Genomic DNA, 26,586 nt, shown 5'->3' with positions numbered 1-26,586 from the left:
CAGAGAGACACATTCTAGGACATATACCAAAAAATGTTCAGAGTTATCAATTACTTGGAATTAAACTCACAAACACATAAGAGAATCTACCATCTGGGATGTATACACTGAAAGAGAACAGGAGACCTGACATGTTAGGATACACTAAGAGATTAGGGACCCCACATTCCAGGATATATGTACTTGAAGATATCAGGCATTCAGAACTGGGTCACACACACATACACACACTCATACACACACTGCAAAGAGAAACGTATTATTAGACATTAACCCATAAGAAGTCAGGTACCTCACAAACTAGGATGTGTATCAACAACTGAATAGAACTCATGCCTTTGAAAAATGCACACAAAGAGATCAGACACTCATACTGTGACATATACTCACAAATGGACCAGAGATCTTATGTAAGAAAAATGACCAAAAAGTGATCAGAAACCTCAAATCTACAACATGAAACTACAAACAGGTTAGAGGCTTTACAGGCAGGATTTGTAAACCCAGAATAAAGACAGACCTCACAGCCACACACAAGTCAGAGATTCCAAATCCTATAATAAATACCCTCAATTAAGTAAGAATTCTCTCATGCTAGGAGAAAAAAATGCCATGAATAGACAACAGATCCAAGATCTTGCAACATATAGCCATAAAGAGATTAGAGAGTTTATACTCTGAGACATACTCCCAAACCAGACAGAGGTTTTCAAAACAAGGACTATAAACCACAAAAATTTCAATGACTTTGCAGCCTCAACACATACACACCTCAACATATCAGATGTAGATATGTCAGCAAAAAAGTTACATCTGCTTAGAAATATACCTCCAAATCTCAGAGATCTGACAATATAGAACACAGACCCCCCCAACAGTTTAGTAAACTCGCATCCTAGGATGTACATCCACAAAGGTCTTAAGAGACCAGGCTGAGGGTGTACCTCAGTGGTAAAGCAATTGCCTCACACACATGAGGCCTTGGATTCAATTATCAACATCACCATCAAAAAAAATATCTTTTTAAAAGCTTGGAAAAAAAGCTCAGAGACCAAACATGTCTTAGGGCATACTTTCACAAATAGACCAGGAACACTCAGATCCTGGGAGGATACCCTCAACACAGATCAAAGACTTCACAACCTGGTTCATTTACCAGTGAAAACCAAGTATTTTATACCATAGGATAGTGCCCACAAATAGATCAGAGAATTTTCATCCCAGAACACACACCAACAGACAGATCAGAGTCATCAAAACCTGGACATATACTCAAAAACATCGAGGCTTTAATCCATGGGACCTAAAGCCATGAACTCCACACCCTTAATAAACATACTAAAATAGATCAGAAACCACACATTCCGGACCCAGAAACTAATGAGAGACTTCATATCCTAAGACATATAACCTCAAGGAGGGGACAGACCTCATATCTTACTTCATTCACCTGCAAACAAATCAGAGAATTCACAATATCAGACACACTCCCATAAGTATATCAGGGAGTTTAAATCCTGGGACATACACCAACAAAAATGAGTACTGACACCACAACCTAGACAAATAGCCACAAACACATCAGGGACCTCAAATGCCACGAAGTTCAAGAGCCCTAACATTATGTGACATACAGTATCAAATGGTTCAGAGAGCTGAATTCCTAGGATATGCACCCACAGATTAGAGGCCTGTACATGAACCCACAGAGACCATAGACTTCAAACTCTGCAGTATATATGTATAAACTGAGTCATATATAACAATCTGATCAGATAGTTCACATCCTGAGATATACTCCACAATCAATGCAGACACCATGTGCACCTGACACACCCACCCACAAACAGATCAGAGACCTCATATCTGATAATGTACACATAATCCAAGTCAGAAACCTTACAGGCCAGGAAAACACCAGAAACAGATTCTAGACCTGACATCATGTAATCTAGATCCATGAATAGATCAGAAAGGTCATGTCCTGGGACATCTATCAGCAAATAGATCAGAGGCCTCAATACTAAGATGTACACCCACAAAGAGCTCACAAACCTCACACACTAGCCATACAAACTTAAAAAGATCAGACACCTAATTCTTGTATACATATAACCAAACAAATCAGAAACCTTATGTCATTGGAAATATCCCCCAAACAGATGACAGACCTAACAACCTGGAACACAACCCACAGACATCTCAACATCTCACCTATTGGAATATTACCCCCTCAAATCCAGCTCAGAGATGTCACATCCTATGACATGCACACACAGTCCAGAGACCACAAATTCTAGGACACATACCACCAAACATTCAGAGACTTCTCACTCTGGTACAGACACCTGCACAGATATCAGAGGCATCTACCTTTGATCATACACAAACACATCTTGGAGTCACATCCTGGAATGTGTGCTAATGATCAGGTAGAAACATCACAACCTAGGACAATATACTTATTTTCCTATTGCTGAGGTAACAAGTCATAATCTTAATATCATAAAACACATGGGCTGGGGCTGGGGCTGGGACTCAGCGGTAGTGCACTTGCCTGGCATGTGTGAGGCACTGGGTTTGATTCTCAGCACCACGTAAAATAAATAAAGGAATACCAACAACTAAAAAAAAAGTTTAAAAAAACCTACAAATTTATTATCTTACCTTAATGCAGGTCAGAAGCCAAAAATTGGTTTTAATGGGCTAAAATCAAGGTATCAGCAGAGCAGCATCATTGCCGGAGGCTCTTGGGAAGATGTGTTCCCTGGCCTTTCCACTTCTAGAGCTGCTTGTATTCCTTGGCAAGTGGTCCCTTCCTTCACCCTCAAAGTCATCAACATTTCACTTTCAAATCTCTCTCTCTTACACACACACACACATGCACACACACATACACACATACATGCACACACATCTGCCTCTGACATCACATCAGTTTCTCTGCTTCTGACTGCTCTGCCTCTCTTCTATAAGGACCTTCGGGATTCCACTGGGTTTCACACCATGACACAGGAACAAGGAATCTCACATTCTAAAAAAATACACCTACAGAGAAGTCAGAATCCTTACAACCTGGGTATATACACCTCAACAGATTAGGGAACTCAAATACTGGGTCATATACACAAAATCAGACTGGAGACCTCCAGTTCTAGGACATACGCCCACAAAAAGCTGAGAGCACAAACTCTGGGACACATACCACTAAACAGATCAACAGGTGAAAGACAGAATCCCCCAGTGTATACACCTGCACAGAGATAAGAGGATCTACCATCAAACACCCACTCAGACAGATTATGGAGTTCCCATCCTGGGGTGTACACCAACATTGAGATAGATACAGCACAATCTGGGATACTGTTATCAGTTTTCTATTGCTATGGAAACAAACTACATTTTTTTTGTCAGAAACAACACCTTACATTTCCATAGATCAGAAAACCAAAGAGAAGGTTTATGAGTCAAAGTCAAGGTGATGGCTGAGCTGACTTCCCTGTGGAGCTCCTAGGGAAGAATCCAATTCTTGCAGGATGACTGCATTCCCCAGTTCCTCCATCTTCAAATCCAGCAATGTTTTACCTTCAAATCTCTCTCTCTCTCTCTCTCTCTCTCTCTCTCTCTCTCCTCTTCCATGCATATCTCTCTCACTTTCCCTGTGATCTCTGCTTGTGTTGTTATATCATCTTTCCATTCCATCATCATTTCATTCTGTCACTAAATCACCTTCTCTGAGTCACCTATATATCTCCCTTGTAATTGTTTATGATTACATTGGTGGTCCCACCCAGATAACCTAGGATAATTCCTACATCTCAGGGTGCTTCTCTTAGCTGTGTGTGTGTGTGTGTGTGAGGGGGGGGGGATTAAAACCAGGGGCACTCTACCACTGAGTTACATTGACAATCCCCTTTTACCATGTAAATTAGCATAACCACAGGTTCCAGTGCTTAGCAATTGGACAATCAATCCCACAGCTGCAGAATATACATTCTTTTATCAGAACATGAAATTTTTCCCAAAATAGGTCATATATTAGGCCATAAAGCAAGCCTTGAAAAATGAAAAAAACTGAAATAATTTTTTTGCATATAATCAGATCATAATGGAATGAAACCAGAAATCAACAGCAAAAGAAACTACAGAAATTATATTATAAACAAGCCAGGTGCAGTGGTGTCCATCTGTAATCCCAATGACTCAGCAGGCTGAGGCAGAAAGATTGTAAGATCAAGGCCAATCTCAGTAAATTAACAAGGCTCTAAGCAACTTAGTGAAATCGTATCTCAAAATTTTAAAAATGGCCAGTAATATAGCTAAGTGGTAAAGTGCCCTGGGCCCAGTATTCACTCCTGCCAAAAAAAAAAAAAAGATATTATATAAACACATGGAGAATGAGCAAAACACTTTTGAACAAACAGTGTGTCTTTGAAAAAAATCAGGGAGAGGGGCTGGTGATATAACTGTTGGTAGAGTGCTTCCCTCGTATGCATAAGGCCCTGGGTTCAATCCCCAGCACTGCCAAAAAAAAAAAAAAAGAAAAGAAAAGAAAAGAAAAAAATCAGGCACTTAAAAAAATTTTTAAATCCAAATTTTAAAATCCCTAGAGTCAAATGAAAATGGAAATACAACATACCCAAACCTGTAAGGTACAGAAAAAGCAGTACCAAGAGAGAAGTTCATAGCTGAGTTCCTACATCAAAAGAACAGAATCAGGGATGATAGCACATACCTGTAATCCTAGTATCTTGGGAGTCTGAGGTAGGAGGACCACAAGTCCCAGGTCATCCTTAAAAACTTCATGAGATCCTGTCTCAAAAAGAAAGAAAGAAAGAAAGAAAGGAAAAGAAGGGCTGGGGATGTAGCTCAATGGTAGATCACTCCTGGGTTCAATTCCCACTATGCCCCCAAAACATAGAGGAGAGAGAGAGAGAGAGAGAGAGAGAGAGAGAGAGAGAGAGAGAGAGAGAGATCTCAAATTAATAACCTAATGAGAGAGAGGAGAGAGAGAGAGAAGAGATATCTCAAATAAATAACCTAATGATGCATCTCAAGGTCTTAGAAAAACAAGAACAAACAAAATTCCCAATCAATACAAAGAAAGAAAGGATAAAATTTAGAGCAGAAATAAATGAAATAGAGACTAAAAGAATAGGGCTGGGGATGTGGCTCAAGTGGTAGCGAACTCGCCTGGCATGCATGGGGCGCTGGGTTCGATCCTGAGCACCACATAAAAATAAAAATGTTGTGTCCACCGAAAACTAAAAAAAAAAAAAAAAAAAAAATTAAAAAAAGAATAATACAAAGGATCAATGAAACAAATAGTTGGTTCTTGGAAAAGATAAACAAAATCAATAAACTCTTAGCTAAACTAAAAGAAAGAGACAGAAAGCTAAAATAAATAAAATTAGAGATGAAAAGGGAGATATTACAACAGATACCTCTGAAATCCAGAGAATTTTTTAAAAATTATACATTTTTTACTTGTAGATGGACACAATACCTTTATTTTATTTATTTATTTTTATGTGGTGCTGAAGCTAGAACTCAGTGCCTCACAAGTGCTAGGCAAGCTCTCTACCACTGAGCCACAACCCCAGCCCACAGGGAATATTTTATAAAACCATATGCCAACAAATCAGAAAATCTAGAATAATGGGAAAATTCTGGATAAACATGACCTAACAAAATTGAATCCAGAGGATAAAAAAATACTAAAGCAATACTAAAAAGTCTCTCAGCAAAGAAAAGTCCAGGACTGGATGGATTCAATGTTGAATTTTATCAGATTTTTTAAAAAGAACTAATAACAATGCTCCTAAAACTATTCTATAAAATTGAAAGGGAAGGAACACTTTAAAAGTCAATCTATGAAGCCAGTATTACCCTGCTACCAAGACCTGATAAAAATATATCAATAAAAGAAAATGATAGCTGAGTGTGGTGGAACAGACCTATAATCCCAGTAACTCAGAAGGCTGAGGCAGGAGAATCATAGTTCAAGTCCAGCCTTAGCAATCTAGTGAGACCCTATCTCAAAATAAAAAATTTAAAAGGGTGGAGATGTAGCTTGTTAGAAAAAATATCCCCAAAACGTAAATATCCCCCAAACAGAAGACAGACCTAACAACATAGAACACAATCCACAAACATCTCAACATCTCACCTATTAGAATAGGATTGAACCCATTACCAAGTAGGTGGTTCTGGGTTCAATCCCCAGAACCAAAATAAATAAAACAAAATACAATAAAAAATGAAAATCACATGATCATCTCAATAGATGCAGAATAAGCCCTTGACAAAATTCAGCATTGTTTCATGATAAAATCCCTGAATAAACTAGGTAGAGAAGGATCATACCTCAACATAATAAGGGATATACTCAACAAGCCCATATCCAACATCATAATGAATGGTGAAAACCTGAAATCATTTCCTCTTGAAATTAAGAACAAGTATATCCACTATCACCACTGTTTTATAAAAAATATTTTTATTAGTTATCGATGGGCCTTTATTTATTTATTTATTTATTTGCTTATGCATTGTGCTGAGAATCGATCCCAGTACCTCACACATGCTAGGCAAGTGCTCTACCACTGAGCCACAACCCCAGCCCTTCCACCACTCTTATTCAATATAGTACTTGAAATTTTATCCAGAGAAATTAATCAAGAGAACAGAAGAAAAGGGATATATATAGGAAAGGAGTGAATCAAATTATCCCTGCTTGCAGATTATAGGATTCTATACTTAGCCCCAAAGATTCCACCAGTCATGTGTGTTGGGGCATAACAGTAATCCCAGTGGATCAGTAGGCTGAGGCAGAAGGATTCTAAGTCCCAAGCTAGCCTCAGCAACTTTGCAAGACTCTGTCTCAAATAAAAAGGACAGTCATGTAGCTCGGTGGTAAAGTGGCACTGGCTTCAATTTCCAGTATAAAAATAAAAATAAAAGACTCTGGGAACTGATAAACAAATTCAGCAAAGCAGTAGGATCCAAAATCAACATTCAAAAACAGTAGCTTTTCTTTTTTGTCTTTTTGGTACTGGGAATTGAACACAGGGGCACTTAACCACTGAGGCGCATCCTCAGCCCTTTAATTTTTTTTTTTTTTTTTTTTAATTTAGAGACAGGGTCTTGGTAAATTGCTTAGTGCCTTGTTGATGAGGCTAGCTTTCAACTCACCATCTTCTTGCCTCAGCCTCCTGATCTGCTGGGATTACAGGCGTGTGCACCATACCTGGCTAAACAGTAGCTTTTCTTATATACCACTAATGAACTTGCTGAGAAAGAAATCAGAAAATAATAATCCCATGCACAATAGTCTCAAAAAATACCTAGGAGTGAGCTGGGGATATGGCTCAGTGGTAAAGTGCTTCCCTGGCATGCATGAGGTCCTGGGTTCAAATCCTCAAGCACCCAAAAAAAAAAAAAACCTAGGAGTAAACCTAACCAAGGAGGCAAAAGACCTCTACAATGAATAATATAAAACACTGAAGAAAGAAATTGAATACACTAGAAAATGGATACACCTCCTATGTTCATAGAGTCAGCGAATGAATATTATTAAAATGGCTATAATACTGAAAGTGATCTACAGATTCAATTCAGTCCCCATCAGAATATCAGAATACCAATGTCATTCTTCACAGAACTAGAAAAAACAACCCTAAAATTTATATGGAACCACAAAAGACACTGAATAGCCAAAGCAGCCCTGAACAAAAAAGAGAATGCTGGAGGCACCACAATACCTGATTTCAAAATATGCTACAGAGCCATGGTAACAAATTGACACAAAACAATGGAATAGAATAGAGGACCCAGAAATAAACCCACACATCTACAGCTATCTGATTCTCAACAGCAGTGTCAAAAACATACATTGTAGAAAAGACAGCCTCATTAACAAATGGTGCTAGGAAAACTGGAAATCCACATGTAGAAGACTGAAAGTAGACTCCTATCTCACCCTGTACAAAAATAAACTCAAAGTGGATCAAAGACATTAATGTAAAACCTGAAACTCCTAGAGGATAACGTAGGGGCAATACTTCCAGGTATTGGCACAGGCAAAAATTTCCAGAATGGGATTCTAATAGCGCAGAAAACAAAAGCAAGAACTGACAAATAGAATTACACCAAATCAAAAAGCTTCTGAACAACAAAGGAAATAATTAACAGAGTGAAGAGACACTCCACAGAATGGGAGAAAATTTTTGCAAGCTATTTATCTGACAGAGGATTAATATCCAGGAAATATAAAAAACTCAAAAGTAACAAAAGAACATGAAAAAAACAACCTTAAAATTTATATGGAACCACAAAATTTTGATTGAATTGGTGTAATTCAATTAAAAAAATGGGCAAATGGTCCGAATACCATTTCAAAAGAAGTATAAATGGTCAATAAATATATAAAAATTGCTCAATATTTTTAGCCATCAGGGACATACAAATCAAAAGTATACCGAGATTCCATCTTATTCCAGTCAGAATGTCCATTATTGAACAAACAAGCCAGGCACAGTGGCATACTCCTATAATCCAGCAACTTGGGAGGCTGAAACAGGAGGATCACAAGTTTGATGCCAGACTCAGCAACTTAGTGAGGCCCTAAGCAACTTAGCAAGACCCTGTCTCTAAATAAAATATTAAAAAGGGATAGATTTGTGGCTAAGTGGTTAAGTGCCCCTGGGTTCAATCCCCTGGGCCAAAATATGACCAGAAGAATGAGAAGTTATACTTCATTTATGTATGATGTGTCAAAATGCATTCTACTATCATATATATCTAATTAGAACAAATTTTTAAAAATAAAGAAAATATGGTCTATACACACCCCATATTCACCTATAAAACAGAATGAAATCTTATCATTTGCACGAGGGAGGTAAGAAGGGGAGAGGACAAGAGAGGATGGAAGGAAGGGTAGATATGATCAAAACATGATGCATGAATGTTCAGAAATGTCACAATGAAACCCATTGATTTGTTTAATAAGTATGTGTTAATATATCTTTTTAAATATTTATTTTTTAGAAGTAGCTGGACACAATACCTTTATTTATTTATCTTTATGTGGTGCTGAGGATCGAACCTAAGGCCTTACACATGCTAGACAAGTGCTCTATTGCTGAGCCACAATCCTAGGCCCTAATATAATTTTTTAAAAAATAAAAGCTTATTTGGCTCAGATTCTGGTGGCTAGTGGGTCCTGACAGCATAACACTGGTGTCCTGGCAAGGACCCCCTGGCTGCATCATAACATGGCAGAGAAGTGGAGGGTGAACCATTCACATGCAGAAAAGGCCTAGTTATAGGGTAGTTTTGCTTTGTAACAACTGGCTCTCAAAAGAATTAATCCAGTCACAGAAGACCTGACCCATCCCCGCAAGACAACATTAATCCCTTCATGAGGATGGTGCCCCCATGACCTAATTACTTTCCACTAGGCTTCACCTCTTAAGGATCTATCACCTCAACACCATCACAATGGGGACCAGCCTCCAGCACATGAATTTTTAGGAAACAAACCATATCCAAACCACAGCACATAAAAAGACTAGAAACTCAAATACTGTGATATAAAGCCAAAAGCAAATTGGAAACCTCATCTGAGAAATCTGTCCACAGATCACTCACCCACAAACAGGTCAGTGATCTCAAGCTCTATAACATATACTCGTATCAAATAAGATATCTCAAATTCTAGGAAAAACAATTAGAGACATCTTCAGAATGTATGCCCCAAAAATCAGAGTTTGTAGGCTGAGACCTCAACCCTACATAAAATATGCACAAAGTGCTTCATACCTCAAACTAGGATACACACAACTAAACAGATCAGAGACACATTCTGTTATATTTATTCCCAAATGAATAAAAAACCTCATATTTCACAAATATTCACAAAATATTAGAGACCCAATAACCTAAACATAATATAAATACCTCATAGACCGTACATACTAGAACATATATCCTAAATTAGCCAGGGCTCCTTATATCCTAAGACACCACACACACAAAGAGATCACAGACCTTGTACTCTGAGATGCACACCCACAAAAACCTCAGAGGTCACAAATTTAAGGACACACATTCTCAAACATATCAGAGACCTCTCATCCTTGTTCATACACCCACATGTAGATCAGAGGCCTCCCTCAAAGGACACACACAAACAGGTCAGGTGGCTACCATTTTGGGATGTCCACTAACAACCAGTTAGAGACATGGGACACCATGTTCCTTTCCTATCACTGTTATAACAAATTGCCGTAATTTCATTGTTGTAAAAACACAAACTTATTTCTCATATTATATTTGTATAGGATAGAAACCTGAAAGTGGGTCTAAAATCAGGTGTCAATGTAGGTGAGTTCCTTATGGAGACTCTAGGGATGAATGTATTTCCAATTTCTAGAGATCCTGCAGCCCTTCATTATTTTCCCCTTCCTCCATCTTCAAAACTGATAGCATTTCATCATTGAGTTTCTCTGATCTACTAGTTTCTCTATCTAGATGTGATAACTCTGTTATTACATCTCCTTCTCTAACCTAATCAGTCAACACATCCCCTTCTCTCACTCTAGCTTACTGGTCACATGTCCTTCACTGGTCATCTTTGGAGAACCTTTATTTCATCAACCAAAGACATGTGCACAAAGTATTAGAGATTTCACATCTTTGTATATATTCTCATGAAGAGCACAAGGACTCACATCCACAAACTTTTCTATCATCATATTACTGTCTCTAACTCAGCTTATATCATTATATTACGTTCAATGACAATAACCATCCTCTCTGCCCTGTTTAAAGACTCTTGTGGTTAGGTGCTGTGGTGCATTTCTATAATCCCAGCTACCCTGGTGGTTGAGACAGGAGACTCACAAGTTCAAGACCAGTCTGGACAATTTAGTGAGATCCTTTCTCAAAATAAAAATGTTTTAAAAGCCTGGGGGTGTGGCTTGCCTAGAAAGTGCCAAGCCCTGGGTTTGAACCTTAGCATCCCAATAAAAAAAAATATTCTTTTAAAAAATAAAAGAAAAAGATTCTTGTGATCATATTGGACCTACCTAAAAAATCTCCCAATCTCAAGATGTTTTATTTAATTGTATCCACAAAATATCATTTTAACAGGTAAAGTCATATATTCAGCTTCCAAGTTAGGACATGAGCATCTTTAGGTGGCCAAAAATCAGGACAGCACAGAAACCATTAGAGATCTTCCAAAACACACACCTCCAGAAATCTCAGGGGCCTAAGATGCTGGACATGTTTGTGGACACCACAAACAGCTCACAGACCCCATCGTGGATCATACATCTAGAAACTAATCAGAGACCTCCAACCTGAAACACACATCTAAAGAGAGTAGATACCCCTACATTCTGAGACATACACTCAAAATCAGCTCTGGGACCTCACAAATTGGAACATATACCCACAAACAGAACAGACCTCACACCCTCAACAAGTCATCAAAAGAGTTTTGCTTTGTTTTGTTTTGTTTGCAGTGCTAGAGATAGAACCCAGAACTTCACACCTGCTAAGCAAGTGCCCTATCACTGAACTACATCTCCAGGCCTCTTTTTATTATTTATTTATTTGGTTTTGGTACTAGGAATAGAAGTCAGGGGGCACTGAGCCACATCCCCAGCCCTTTTTTTAAAATTATTTTTTAGATGTTGATGGACCTTTATTTTATTCATTTATTTATATGTGGAGCTGATAATTGAACCTAGTGCCTCACATGTTAGGCAAGCTCTCTACCACTGAGCCACAGCCACAGCCCCTCCCCAGCTCTTTTTATGTTTTATTTTGATACAGTTCAAACTGGTCTTGTGACACAGGTGTGTACTCCTGTGCTGGGCTCCAAAAGGCATTTTTTAAAAATCTTACAAACTGGGATGGGGATGTGGCTCAAGCGGTAGCTCACTCGCCTGGCATGCGTGGGGCACTGGGTTCGAGCCTCAGCACCACATAAAAATAAAATAAAGATGTTGTGTCCACCGAAAACTTAAAAATAAATGTTAAAAAATTCTCTATTCTTGGGCTGGGGATGTGGCTCAAGCAGTAGCGTGCTCGCCTGGCATGCGTGCGGCCCGGGTTCAATCCTCAGCACCACATACAAAAAAAGATGTTGTGTCTGCTGAGAACTAAAAATAAATAAATAAATATTAAAAAATTCTCTCTCTCTCTCTCTCTCTCTCTCTCTCTCTCTTAAAAAAACTTTTAAAAAATTCTCTATTCTCTCTGTTTAAAAAAAAAGAAAAAAGAAAAAAATCTTACAAAATGTGATTTACATGTACAAACAAACTGCAGACATTATATCCTGCAGCAAAGATCCACAACATGTTGAAGACCTCAAGTCCTGAGAAATACACTCAGAATAATTAAAGATATTTGACATTTTGGGATATATAGCCACAAGAAGATGAGAATATTCCGATCCTGGGACATATATCTGCAAACAGATCAGAGGCCTTGATACTGAGATATACACCCCCAAAGAACTCAGAAAACTTGTACTTTGAATATATATACCTTAATGAATAATAAACTTTACCGCCTGTTATATATGCAAGCATGCAAATCAGAAATATCATATTATTGCAAAAAAATGCATTCACAAACCTCTGAACACTTACACCTGAGAGATACACCCACGACTTTGAGATCTCATATCCTAGTACACATATTCAGAAACAGAGCACAGAACTCACACTCATTTCCTGGGAAAACACCCTCAAACACATTAGTCCTCTGAAACTGGTCAACTTTCTAGAAAACATCAGAATCTTCATACCACTAGCTAAATACCTACCAAAAAAGATTAGGGAGTTCCTATCTTGGGATATACCTTCACAAACAGATCAGCTGGACCTCATATGCTAGACATGTGGCCGCAAAGAGTTCACAGACCTCAAACCCAACAACATATATCCACGAAGAGATCAGAGACATACACCACAAATAGACTGGGAAGCTCACATCATGAGATATACTCCAAAACACATCAGGGACCACATACAAACACAGACACACACTAATAAATCAGAAATCTCAAATGCTACAACATATACTTACAAGCACATCAGAAACCAGACATACTATGAAAAAGAGCTAGAAATAGATTGTAGACCTAATATCCTGTAACATACAACCATGAAGAGATCATAGAGCTAATATCTAAGGATGTGTACCACAAAGACATAAGAAGATTTGACCTAAAGGATATACGCTCACAATAAGCTCTTTGAACTAGACATTCACAACTAAACAGATGAAGTTATGCATATGTACACCTGGGACATATGTATCATGTGTCATTTTATCATGTCATGTATCAAAACCTGGTACATATACCCATAAAGAGTTCAGATAGGGTTGGGGATGAAGCTTAGAAATAGAGTGCTTGCTTAGCATGTATGAGGTCCTGGGTTTGATTCAAGCACTGCAAAAAGAAAAAAAAAGTAAATATATGTCACTTGCTGTAATCCACCTCAAAACAGATCAGAGACCTGAAAGCCTAGGATATTCACTCCCAAACCCATCACAACCCTTATTCCCTGGGACATATAATAAATTAACATAGAGCTCAGAAACATCACATGGTAGGACAGTCAACACCAAAGTTTTTGACTTCCATAAAACAGATAAGAGAACTCACATCCTTGACAAAATTCACAGAGACATCACATACTGAAACATATAGCAATGAACAGAGACTTTATACCAAGAAGCATAAAATCTTAAAGAAGTCACAGACCTTATATTCTAGACATATACACCCTAAGAGATCCAAGACTTCATATTCTGTGGGGTATGTACCCAAAATAGACTGATACACATACCTGCTTACAGATAAGAGACCTCAAACACAGGTCCATACAATCATAACCATATCAGAGAACTTCTATTCTTGGCATATACCCATGAAAGATATATCACACACTGGTAATTATAGTGACAGGCATATCAGACCTTAAATCCTGGGACATACCTGCACAAGCAGATCAGTGACCTTACACTCTGGGGCATACACCCACAAACATATCAGAACCCATTCTATTAAACATATACAAAATAAATCAGATCAGAGATCTTAACCTCAAATCCTGGGATATATACTCACCAACAGATTAAAGATCTCACATCCTTGGACAAACTTACAGGAACAGCCCCAAATCCTAAAATTCCGGGACATAAAGCCACAAACACAACATAGTCAGCATACCTGAGGATTATAACCATAAAGAGAGGGAAGACCTCAAACTCTCAGTATATCCAAAAACAGATCAAAGACCTTACATATAGAGTCATATGTAGACAAACAGATCAGATTTCTCAGTCTGGGACAAACACTCAGAAACAGATCAGAGACCTCACACCCTAGGAAATATACCCACAATCTGACCTTGACATTAACCATTGAAGACAGATTCACATATTAGTATACATCAGTGAAAGGATCTTAGACCTCACATTCTGAGAAATATATCACTAAACAGATTCTACATACATATCAACCAAGAGCTCAGGACTTCATACCATGGGACATATGCACCCAAAGAGATCAGAGACCTTCATCTGAGGTCATATGGCCACAAACAGACTTAAGAGCTCACTCTGTAAAATCTACCCCCAAACAGGTCAGAGACCTCATATCCTGGGACCTATTGCCACAAAAATACCAGAGACCTCATACCTTTGATAAACATCCATGAAAAGATAAGTCACATATTGGGACATATATAGTGACAGCTGGGTATAAGTCTGAGACCTCATATATTCTGAGACATGTATTAAAGAAGAACTTAGGGAACTCATATCATGGGAAGTACAACCACAAATGTCTCAGATAACCTACAACCAGAGACATACACTCAAAGCCAGAGAAGACACCTGATACCCTGGAACATACACCCTTAGACAGAATAGCAATCATGTTATGAAACACACACACACACACACACACACACACACACACACACACCAAACAGATCAGAGTACTCACATGCCTAGAAAATACAATCCCCAAAGCTCAGAAATATAGCACCAAGGAGTATAACCCACAAAGGGCTTAGAAGCCTGACACCTTAGGACATATACCAACAAATAGATCAGAGATCTAAAACCCAAGGACATAAAAGCACGTTGGAGACCTCATACCCCTGAAATATACCCATGAGAAGACCTCACATCCCAGGATATACAATGAAGGATAATCAGAGACCTCACATTGTGGAGCACATTCCTACAAACAGAGAAGAAACCTCATGTATACCCCCTAACAGATCCAAGAATTCCCCGTTTGGAATATATACCCACAAATGAGTCAGGTATCTTTTGTCCTGAGAAATACAGACCCAAACAGATCAGAGACTTCACAACCTTGGACACACACACACACACACACACACACAGAGAGAGAGAGAGAGAGAGACAGACAGACAGACAGACAGACAGAAAGAGCTTAGCTAACCCATAGGATGACATATAGCCCATGAACAAAGACATCGTGTACTGCAATATACAACTATAATCATGTCAGGGATACCCGTGGACAGCCCCCAAAACACATATTCTGGGATATAAATTCATAAACAGTTCAGAGAGCTGATACCTTAGGACACAGATTCCTGTCCTCAAATAGAAATATCAATATCTGGACACAGATCCTAAAATGTATTAGAGACATTGTATCCAGGAACTCAGCATTCCAAATTGTTCTGATACCTATTGTCCTGGATGCAGATTCCAGTTACCTTGGTGATGTCTCTTCCTGTGATTAAAAAATCTATATAACTCAGGAGAACACATAAAACCAGTACACAGTGTTCCAAAGAGTTCAGGGATGCAAAACCTGAGACACAAACTCCCACACACCTCAGTGATCTTACATCCAGAACACAGACTGCCAAAGAGCTCAGAAACTTCAAATCCAGGTCCCAAAAACACCAAGTATCTTGGAGACATCACACCCTGGAATTAAGGATAACAAACAGTCACCATCACATTTTGGACATGAATAGAGAAACATCCCAGAATCCCCACACTTTGAAACATAGGTCCCCCAATAATTTAGAGACCTAAAAACTTAGATAATCCAAAGAAATCAGGGACCTAAAAAAGTGAAACCCAGAATGCCTCCCAAACCCAGCAATCACAGCATGGGTACAATTCACCAAAAAGCCCAAATTTTGAACCCTGAACAGATACTTGAAGAAGTCAGAAACATCATTTATGTGGTATCCATTACTGCAACACAAATTACCCCCCAAATCGACCTGCTCAAAATAACTTTCAGGCCAGGTGCACCGCATCCATGTTGGATCGCTCCTGCAGATGGAAAGATGACACTGGCTTTTGTCTGGGATGCTTCAGTGATGCTTCTCTCCAGAGCTGTTGAGTGTTCAAGTGTCCTCACAACATAGTGCCACCTTCCACTAGAGTCAGTCATCCTCCAAAGGACAAGGCCAAAGCCAGAATGCCTTTTAAATTTCCCTCTAAGGAAGCTCTACTTTGCTGCATCCCACAAGTTTGGTAAGTTTTAATTTTGTTTGGTCCAAAGATTTTTTTTTTCTTTTTTCTTATTTTTGAGATAGGGTCTAAGTTGCTCAGGCTGGCCTCAAACTCATATTTCTCTTGCCTCAGCCCCCCTCAGCCTTTCAAGTAGCTGGTATTACAGGTGTGTATTACCATGACTGGCCAAACTATTTTTACCTTTCTCGGAAGATTTCTTTATAGTGTAATAGTCAGAAATCTAGACTCTGAAGGCTTCTTTGATCCACTGAGGCCCTGCACCCTCTCCCACAAAACCTTTCTCCAGAGCTCATACTCTGCCTCCCACATAAATATATAGGTGACTCCCTCTCCCCCCTCCTCTTTCTTCTATTTTGGTGCTGGAGATCAAACCCAGGTCCTCACACATGCTAAGCAAGTACTCTACCACTGAGCAACACCCCTGCCCCCAGCCTAAAGCCTGTCTCTCTATAACCAGATTCAGTCTTCAGAAGAGGAACAAATGTTTTCTCTCCCTATGCATCCTGGCCTCATGATGCTGTTAATGGTGTGTGTTCCCAAGATAACAGCTGAAGTAAGATGGTGGAGTTATAGTGACTGACTCACAATTCTGGACATACTTTCATGAGCCCAATACATTATATTAAATAACACTTCCTTGAACCCAACACATTATTGATATTACTGTTCGTACACATTGTTCCTCTATTCCAACTGAGATACTCTCAGGTCCACACTTTCCCCTGGCCATAGATGGCAATTTAAAAAAAAAATTGTATTTTGTTATGTTTTGGAGATAGAATTTCAAACAGTCTGGTCTCAAACTCCTGGTCTCAAGCAATCCTCTGACCTCAGCCTCAAGAACAGCTGGGGGTACAGGCACAGGCTACCATGCCCAGTACATTTATGGTTTATTATAAAGGATACTCATAGCCAGGCGTGGTGGCATGTGCCTGTAATCCCAGCGGCTTGAGAGGATGAGGCAGGAGGATCCCGAATTCAAAGCCAGCCTGAACAATGGTGAGGTGCTAAGCAACTTAGTGAGACCCTGTCTCTAAATACAATACAAAATAGGGCTGGGGGTGTGGCTCAGTGGTCAAGTGACCCTGAGTTCAATCCCTGGTACCAAAAAAAGAAAAAAAAAAGGATGCTCATGAGTACCAGATAGAAGAGATACATAAGGCAAGGTATGGAGGAAGGGGCACAGAGTCTCATGCCCTCTCTGGGCATGGCATACACCAGGATCCTCCATGTGTGTTTGGCTATCCGGATGCTCTCTGTTATGGTTTAGATGTGGTGTCCCTCAAAAGCTCACATGTGAGACAATGCAAGGAGGTTCAGAGGAGAAATGATTGGGTTGTGAGAGTTTTAACCCAATCAGTGAACTAATCCCTGATAGGGATCAACTGAGTGATAACTGAAGTGGTAGGGTGTGGCTGGAGGAGGTGAGGATTGGGGTGTGGCTTTGGGTATATATTTATATCTGGCCTGTGGAGTCTCTCTCTCTCTCTGCTTTCTGATCACTATGATGTGAGCTGCTTCTCTCTGCCACACTCTTCCGCCATGATGCTCAGCCTCCCTCGAGCAGCAAGAAATGGAGCCAGTATTCTATGGACTAAGACTTCTGAAACCGTGAGCCCCCAAATAAACCTTTCCTCCTTTACAGTTGTTCTGGTTGGGTCCTTTAGTCACAGCAGCAAAAAAGCTGACTAAAACACTCCCAGAGATGGAATTTACCTGGATCACTTGCCTCCCTTCCCCCACCCCCAAATTCTGCTTTCAAAGGGGTGTGTGATTATGGAGAATGAGCTGAAATCAGGGGAACTCCTTAGTCAATTTGTGTTGCTATAACAAAATACCAAAGGCTGAGAAACTTGTAGAATACAGAGGTTTATTCAATTCATGATATTGGTGGATGAAGGGTCCAAACAGCATGGTGATGGCATTCTGCTGGGGCATGGATATATGGACTGTGTATTGTCTTACTGACACTGACCAGTCTTGTCTACAGGTCAAATTAAGGCCTTTGAGGTTGCAGGCTTTAAAATGAGGTCTACCAGGCTCCAAGACCTTCATGCACTGGATTATTGTAGGTATGAATGAGGCCTGAGGGGAGATGGACGCTAACATTTGAGCAAATCTGAGACAGCGGTTTGGCTCCATGGTTGGTGTCAAAAATTGTTGAATAAATGCTGCCCTATAACACAATTTTCACAAATGTTTCATTGGAGACTGTGACCTTCAGAACAGAGGGTGATACCGAGGTTCTGAAGGAGGCAGGTCACCAATACCTCATGGTTTAGATAAGGGATCCAATATTGATTTAAATCCCATCCTAATGTGGAAGAGTTCACACACAAAAATAAAATAAAATCACACAATTCTCACTTCTCACTATCTTTCTAAACTGGCATATATCATAGATGAGTGGGGGGTGCCATATGTACCTCATGTTTGGATTTCACTTACTCCTAGTACAGTATCCCCCCCAAGAACTTTCAAACTGTGGGAGAGAATCCCTGAGACAGATTAGAGACCCCACACACTGAGACACAGACTCAAATACCTTTTAGAGAACACAAACCTCAGACAATACCCCTTAAACTGTTGTAACCCTTGGTACTCTAGACCAGTGACTCTCAACCACAGGCAATTTTTTTTTTTCCCCATTCAGGGAACATTTGGTAATACCTGGGGCATTTTGGATATCACGAACATAAGGGGGCAGTGCTACCGCCATCTAGTGGGTAGAAACCAAGGATGTTGCTTGTCACTCCCCTTTAGACAAAAATCGCCCAAGAACCTGTTGAACATGTTGGGTATTATCATTATACTCATTATAGCGAAGAAGGATGCACGCCATGGGGAAACTATGAAATGGCACAGTACAAGTGTGTTAGAACTGATTACAGGATCTGGACTTTGGAGTAGTAGTTGGCGGGGGGGGGGTGTCTAAGAAAGTAGGGCCTTACTCTAGATTGGATGATAACATGAGGCCAATTTATGATTGAGTATTATCTTAGCCTGTTTTGTATTGCTACAACAAAATACCTGAGGTTGGATACTTTACAAAGAAAAAAGGTTGGACTAGGGATATAGTTCAGTGATTGAGCTACCACAAAAAATAAAATAAAATAAACAAAGAAAAGAGTTTTATTTAGTTTACAATTCTGGATATTCAAAAGCCTGATGCCAGTCTCTCCTGTGTTCTCAAGTGAATCTCATGGCGCTCTCTCTCTCTCTCTCTCTCTCTCTCTCTCTCTCTCTCTCTCTCTCCTGCAGTTCTGGGAATGGAACCCAGGACCCTGTGTAAACTAAGTACTCTACCACTGAGCTATACCACCAGCCCTATAAAAGCCCTCTTGAGGGAACTAATCCAGGCCATAGACCTGCATTAATCCCTTCCAAGGGTGGCACCCCTATAACCTGATTACCTTTCATTAAGCTTAACCTCTTAAAAGTTCCAATACCTCAATAAGATCACACTGGGAATGAAGACTCCAGGAGACGAACCATATTCAGCCACAGCAAGCATGCTAATAAATATCTTTAGGAGGGCTGGTGTTGTAGCTGGGTGGGTAGGGTGCTTGCCTAACATGTGTGAGGATCTGGGTTTGATTCTTAGCACTGCATAATAATAAATAAAATAAAGGTATTGTGTCCATCTACAATAAATTAAAAATAAAAACCTATAGGGAGGGGGAAGACTAGAGTGAGCCTAGAGCTACAACTGCCAAAGAAGTAACAGTCACTTGTTTTAACTGAGGTAGGGGTAGTGTTTGGTATCCTGTGGGTGACAGAATGTCCTTGTTTGTGTCTATGCTTAGACATTATAAAGGATCTTTGTAAGCCAAATGTGGTGGTGCATGCCTTTAAGTCTAGCAACTTGAGAGACTGAGGCAGGAGGATGTAAGTTTGAGGCCAACCTTGGCAACTTAATGAGGTCATAACAACTTGGTGAGACCCAAGTGTCCCTGGGTCCAATTCCTAGTACCTAAATAAATAAATAAATAAATAAAGGAGGTTTTGTTTGTCTCATTTTATAATAGCTTCAGAGTAATCTCTTCTGAGGCAGGTATTCTGTGAAATTATTTTTTAAATATTTTTTAGTTATACCATGGACACAATATCTTTATTTTATTTATTTGTTTTTATGCGGTGCTGAGGATCAAACCCAGTGTCTTACACATTTGAGGCAAATGCTCAACCACTAAGCTACAGCCTCAGCCATTCTATGAGATTATTTATGGCTAATAGAATGACATGGCCAGGCTACAGGTGTCATGCCAGCTTCTGGATGTCACAGCCTGCTCCTTTGCTCCCTTCTTTCCCTTTTTTTTTTCTCATGCTAAACATGTTAGGTATGGAAATGTGTCCCCTAAAAATGCCTGTGTAAATCCTAACTCCCACTACCTCAGAATGTACCTTTACTTGGAACAAGGTCTTTGTGGATACTCAGTTATGTTTGAATAAAGTCATGCACGATCGTTGCATGCTGCATACATGTATGGAAATATCACAGTGAATCCCACTAATTTGTACAATTATTATGTGTTAATTATATTTTTTAAAAAACACTACTATACTGGAGTAGTCCAATGTGATTGGTAACTTTATAGAAAAGGAATGTTCAAATACACACAGGAGAATACCATACCACGTGAAGAGGAAGGCAGAGATGGGGTGATACACCTGAAGGCAAGGAATGCCAAGGATTTCCAGCAAACCACCAAAAGACGAGAGAAAGGCCTGTAACAAATCCTCCTTCTCAGCCTGTCTAAGGAACCAGCCCTGCCAACACCCTGATTTTGGACTTCCAGCTCCAGAACTATGAGACTATACATTTCTATTGTTTAAGTACCCCCACCTCCAACTGTATTTTGTTACAGTTACTGGGTCAAGGCTATACAACAATTCTTTGTACTGTGTTTTTGTAATCTTTCTTTAAGTCTAAAATAATTTTAAATTTTCTTTAAATTGATTTTTTTTTCGTGGTACTGGGGATTGAACTCAGGGCCTTGTGCATGCTAAGCAAGCACATGAGCACTGAGCTATATCCCCAACCCAAAATTTAAAAAAAAAAAAAATTGAAAATGGAAAAATGATCAGAGGACAGAAAAGAGAATTTATGAAACTTAAATAAAGTTTGCCCGCCAGCACAGATGCTAAACATCTCTAGCAGGGCTGGGGTTGTGGCTCAGTGAGAGTGCTTGCCTCAAATATGTCAGGCACTGGGTTTAATCCTCAGCACCACAAAAAAATAGACAAACAAAATAAAGATATCGTGCCCATGGATAACTAAAAAATATTTTTAAAAAAACATCTCTAGCAGTCATAAACATGCCAATAAAACAAAAATGAAAATGAATTTTAAGACACTCGGTGGCAGTCACTTCGCAGACCAGACTTCTCTCGTTCACGCATCTTGCTCTGCTTCCTCAGAAACCCTGTCTGACAAACCCGATATGGCTGAGATCAAGAAATTCGATAAGTCGAAATTGAAGAAGACAGAAACGCAAGAGAAAAATCCTCTGCCTTCAAAAGAAACGATTGAACAGGAGAAGCAAGCAGGCGGATCGTAATGAGGCGTGCACCGCCAATATGCACTGTACATTCCACAAGCATTGCCTCCTCATTTTATTTCTTTTAGCTGTTTAACTTTGTAAGATGCAAAGAGGTTGGATCAAGTTGAAATGATTGTGCTGCCCCTTTTCACATCAAAAAATCGAGAACTACTGACAACGAAGGCCAGGCCTGCCTCTCCCATCTGCCTGTCTGGCTGGCAGAGAAAGAAAAGAACTTGCATGTTGGTGAAGGAAGATATTGGGTGGGAGGATGGTGAAATGTAGAGCAAGATCCAAGCTGTTTCAAGGTGTCCTGCAGGCTGTAAAATGCAATTTAAACAGAGTGCCATTTTTTTGTTCAAATGATTTTATTTATTGGAATGCACAATTTTTTAAATATGCAAATAAAAAGTTTTAAAACCTGAAAAAAAATAAAATGAATTTTAAGAAAAGAAATGTTTGCACATGTTGGGCAAATAGCTTATAAATGGCTTAGAAATTTCACATCCCAGGGCAGGGGCCCACAAACTTCTCAAACACCTAAAATCCTGAGACATAGGATCGCCAAACAGCTAACAGACTTCAGAGCCTGTTTACAGATGTTATATTCTGAAGTGAGATTCTAAAACAAATCTGAGAATTCACATCCTAGAAACACTCCACCAAATTACACACAGCCATACAACTACCTTATATTGAGCCGACTTGAGTGTCACTTTCCTCTTACTTACCTACACTCAGCCAAACACCTCCCCTGCCTGATGCCCATAATCCATTCATTAAAAAGTTGGGCTGGTGGTGTTGGTGGTGCATGCCTATAATCTCAGAAGCTTTTGAGGATAAGGCAGAAGGATCACAAATTCAAAGTCAGCCTCAGCAATTTAGTGAGGCCCTGAACAACTCAGTGAGACCATGTCTCAAAATTTAAAAAAAGGGGGGGGGGCTGGGAATGTGGCTCAGTGTCTATGCACCCCTGGGTTCAGTCCCCATTACCAGGAAAAAAAAAAACATGGACATCTCACAACTCGGAGAAGAGACATTGATACAACTCAGGGACCTTGCTGCCTGGAAACACCCTGACCACCAAGAATGTCAGAAAAAGCCTTTTTAAAAAATGCTGCAGATATAGCTCAGTGAAGTTGGGCTGGTGATGTAGGTCAGTGATAGAATGCTTGTCTGACATGCACAAGGCCCTGGGTTTGACCCTTAGCATCTTGGGGAATAAGCAGTGCAGTTATAGCCAGGCCCAGTAGTGCAGGCCTGTAATTCCAGCTACTCAGGAAACTGAAGCAGGAGGATTTCAAGTTCAAGGCCAGCCTTGAAAATTTAGCAAGATCCTGTCTCAAAATAACTAACTAAATAAATAAATAAATAAGCAAGCTCCAGCCAGGTGCTGTGGTGCATGCACATAATCCCAGCAACTCGAAAGGCTGTCACAGGAAGATCACAAGTTTGAGGCCAGCCTAGGCAACTAAATAAGTTCCTAGGCAAATTAGTGTGACCTTATCTCAAAAGAAAAAAATAGAAAGGGCTGGGGATATAGCTCAGTGGTAAAGTGCCTCTGGGTTCAATCCCCAGTACCACAAAGAAAAAAAAAAGTCATTCATTGCCGCAGTCTGGCTGGGCACAAAATAACCGGGAGGTCACGAGCCACTTGTAGGTTCAAACAGGAACTACTTTATAGCCAGAACCCCACGGGAACTCTCTAGAACTCCACGAAACTCTGCGAGAACCAAGGAACTCCTCGAGAACTCAAAAGTCGCGGGCACCTGAGGCAGCAGGAGCCGCCCCACTGCCGGACAGCAGAGGTCCACATACACAACTGAATACACAGCTTGTTTCAATTTAGCATCATCCAGTTACAGCAATCAGTCATTATCTTAATAATTAAACACAGCTTAACTTAATTATCATCATCTTAATGGCTCGCTGGCCAACCACTCGTTCTGACAAAATGCCAGGCACCATCCCAACTTGGCTATGGCTCTCAACAATTTATGACCCACCCAATCACCATACTCCTCCTTCCTCCACACAAAACTCCACACACCCTAGTCTGGCCTGGTTCAGAGGGGGTCAAGAAACCTACACATCCTCCTCTCCTAGGGGAGAGGGGCTGGCCCAGAGGAGGAGTATGAAATCGCCTTGAACCTTATTTGCTGGACTCAGACCTACAAGTAGCCTAAAAACAGATGCCAGGGGCTGAAGAAGAGTACTTCTTAATGCTGCTGTGAAAATTGAGTAGGTCCTGGGACTGGGGCTGTAGCTCAGTGGTGGAGCGCGTGCCTTGCATGTGTGAGGCACTGGGTTTGATCCTCAGCACCACATAAAAATAAATAGATATTGTATCCAACTACAACTAAAAAAAATTAAAGGAAAAAAAAGACTTGCCAATAAAATTGTCCCACAATGGAAATTATATTTTTTTAAAAAAGTGAGTGGGTCCTAAAATCACTATAAGAAGATGCAGTAAGTGTTGTTTTAAAAAAAGAACTGTAAGCAGTCAGAGAAATGCAAATCAAAACCACCCTAAGATACCACCTCACTCCAGTAAGATTGGCAGCCATTATGAAGTCGAACAATAACAAGTGCTGGCGAGGATGTGGGGAAAAGGGTACTCTTATACATTGCTGGTGGGACTGCAAAATGGTGAGGCCAATATGGAAAGCAGTATGGAGATTCCTGGGAAAGCTGGGAATGGAACCACCATTTGACCCAGCTATTGCCCTTCTCGGACTATTCCCTGAAGACCTCAAAAGAGCGTACTACAGGGATACTGCCACATCGATGTTCATAGCAGCACAATTCACAATAGCTAGACTGTGGAACCAACCCCGATGCCCCTCAATAGATGAATGGATAAAAAAAATGTGGCATTTATACACAATGGAGTACTACACAGCACTAAGAAATGACAAAATCATGGAATTTGCAGGGAAATGGATGGCACTAGAGCAGATTATGCTAAGTGAAGCTAGCCAATCCCTAAAAAACAAATGCCAAATGTCTTCTTTGATATAAGGAGAGCAACCAAGAACAGAGCAGGGAGGAAGAGCAGGAGGAAAAGATTAACATTAAGCAGAGTCATGAAGTGGGAGGGAAAGGGAGAGAAAAGGGAAATTGCTTGGAAATGGAAGGAGACCCTCATTGTTATACAAAATTACATATAAGAGTTTGTGAGGGGAATGGGGAAAAAATAAGGAGAGAAATGAATTACAGTAGATGGGGTAGAGAGAGAAGATGGGAGGGGAGGGGAGGGGGGATAGTAGAGGATAGGAAAGGTAGCAAAATACAACAGTTACTATTATGGTATTATGTAAAAATGTGGATGTGTAACCGATGTGATTCTGCAATCTTTGTAATGTCTTGAATAACCAATAAAAAAATAAAATTGAAAAAAAAAAAAAAAAAGAACTGTAATCCCAGCTACTGGGGAGGCTGAGGTAGAAGGATCTCAAATCTGAGGCTAGCTTGGACAACTTAGTGAGACCCTGTCTCAAAATAAAAAAATAAAAAGGGATAGGGGTGTAAATCAGTGGTAGAGTGCTCCTGGGTTCAATCCCCCGGACTGCAAAAAAAAAAAAAAAAAAAATCAATAAATAAAAACTAAACATAAAACATAAAAAAACAAGAGAATAAAAAGTATTGCCCAAAACACACTGCACCAGGCCTTGAGTACAAGCCAATAATGCCAGCTTCTTTTATAGGTTTGCAATCTGAAATTCTTAGTCGGGATTCGAACCTACGTCTCCAATAACCAAACTCCTGCCTTGGCAATTTGAATACCAACAGGCGCCAGAGCGCCTGCGCTGAAAGGAAGCAACTGAGCCCGGGGCAGGGGCGGGGGGTAAGCTTCCCCTAAGTGATTCCGGTAAACCTGGGTACCCTGGAAGAGCTTGTGTAGGAATCTCGCGGTTACCAATTGAAGCTCAGGAGGGCTCTGATCCCGCCCTACTCCTCCTGGAGCCAATCACCTCTGTGCACCCTTCCGGTTCCCTCCAACCGCAATTTTGATTCAAATCTCTGTAGGGCCAACCGGGGGCAGAGGGTGGGAGGGGTGGTTGCAAAACCGTGGCGGTAGTAGCTGTCAGTCAGGTTGAAGCTTTAGGTCAAAGGTGAGGTTTGTTCGGGATCAGAATGGGTCTACCTAGCGCCATTTTCTCCTCGTCTTGGGTCGTTTCATTGAGGGAATGTGGAGCCCTTTCATGTCTCCACACATACAATGGTATCTTCCAAAATATGCGACCCCTCTCCTGTGGTACCTCCCAGAGTGGACTGTTCCATTTCCGTGTCTCACCGTAGTGTGTTCCTGAGCTGCACTGGCTCGTTTTTAACACTTCTATTTCCTAAAGGAACAGCACCAGCAATTATTGAGTGCCTGATAAATTCCAGGCTCTTAACTAATAATAAAAGTAGCTAAGAATGATTAAATAATCATATATATTTTTTTAAAAAGTTTACCCCCACCCACGCTTCC

At 40.1% G+C, this 26,586-nt stretch overlaps 1 protein-coding gene across 1 annotated transcript; it reads left to right on the top strand.

The window, feature by feature from the left end:
- Positions 1-21,908: 21,908 nt before the first annotated feature.
- On the top strand, positions 21,909-22,518 carry LOC143639299 (thymosin beta-4-like). The gene has a single exon (XM_077107480.1). It carries the CDS (start codon positions 21,909-21,911, stop codon positions 22,125-22,127), a length of 219 nt encoding a protein of 72 aa, XP_076963595.1. The 3' UTR covers positions 22,128-22,518.
- The last annotated feature ends 4,068 nt before the right edge of the window (positions 22,519-26,586 follow it).

Source organism: Callospermophilus lateralis, chromosome X, assembly GCF_048772815.1.
Source record: "Callospermophilus lateralis isolate mCalLat2 chromosome X, mCalLat2.hap1, whole genome shotgun sequence".
Classification (NCBI taxonomy): Eukaryota; Metazoa; Chordata; class Mammalia; order Rodentia; family Sciuridae; genus Callospermophilus; species Callospermophilus lateralis.
The sequence above is the reverse complement of the archived record's forward strand: the minus strand, read 5'-3'. Positions and strand labels throughout refer to the sequence as shown.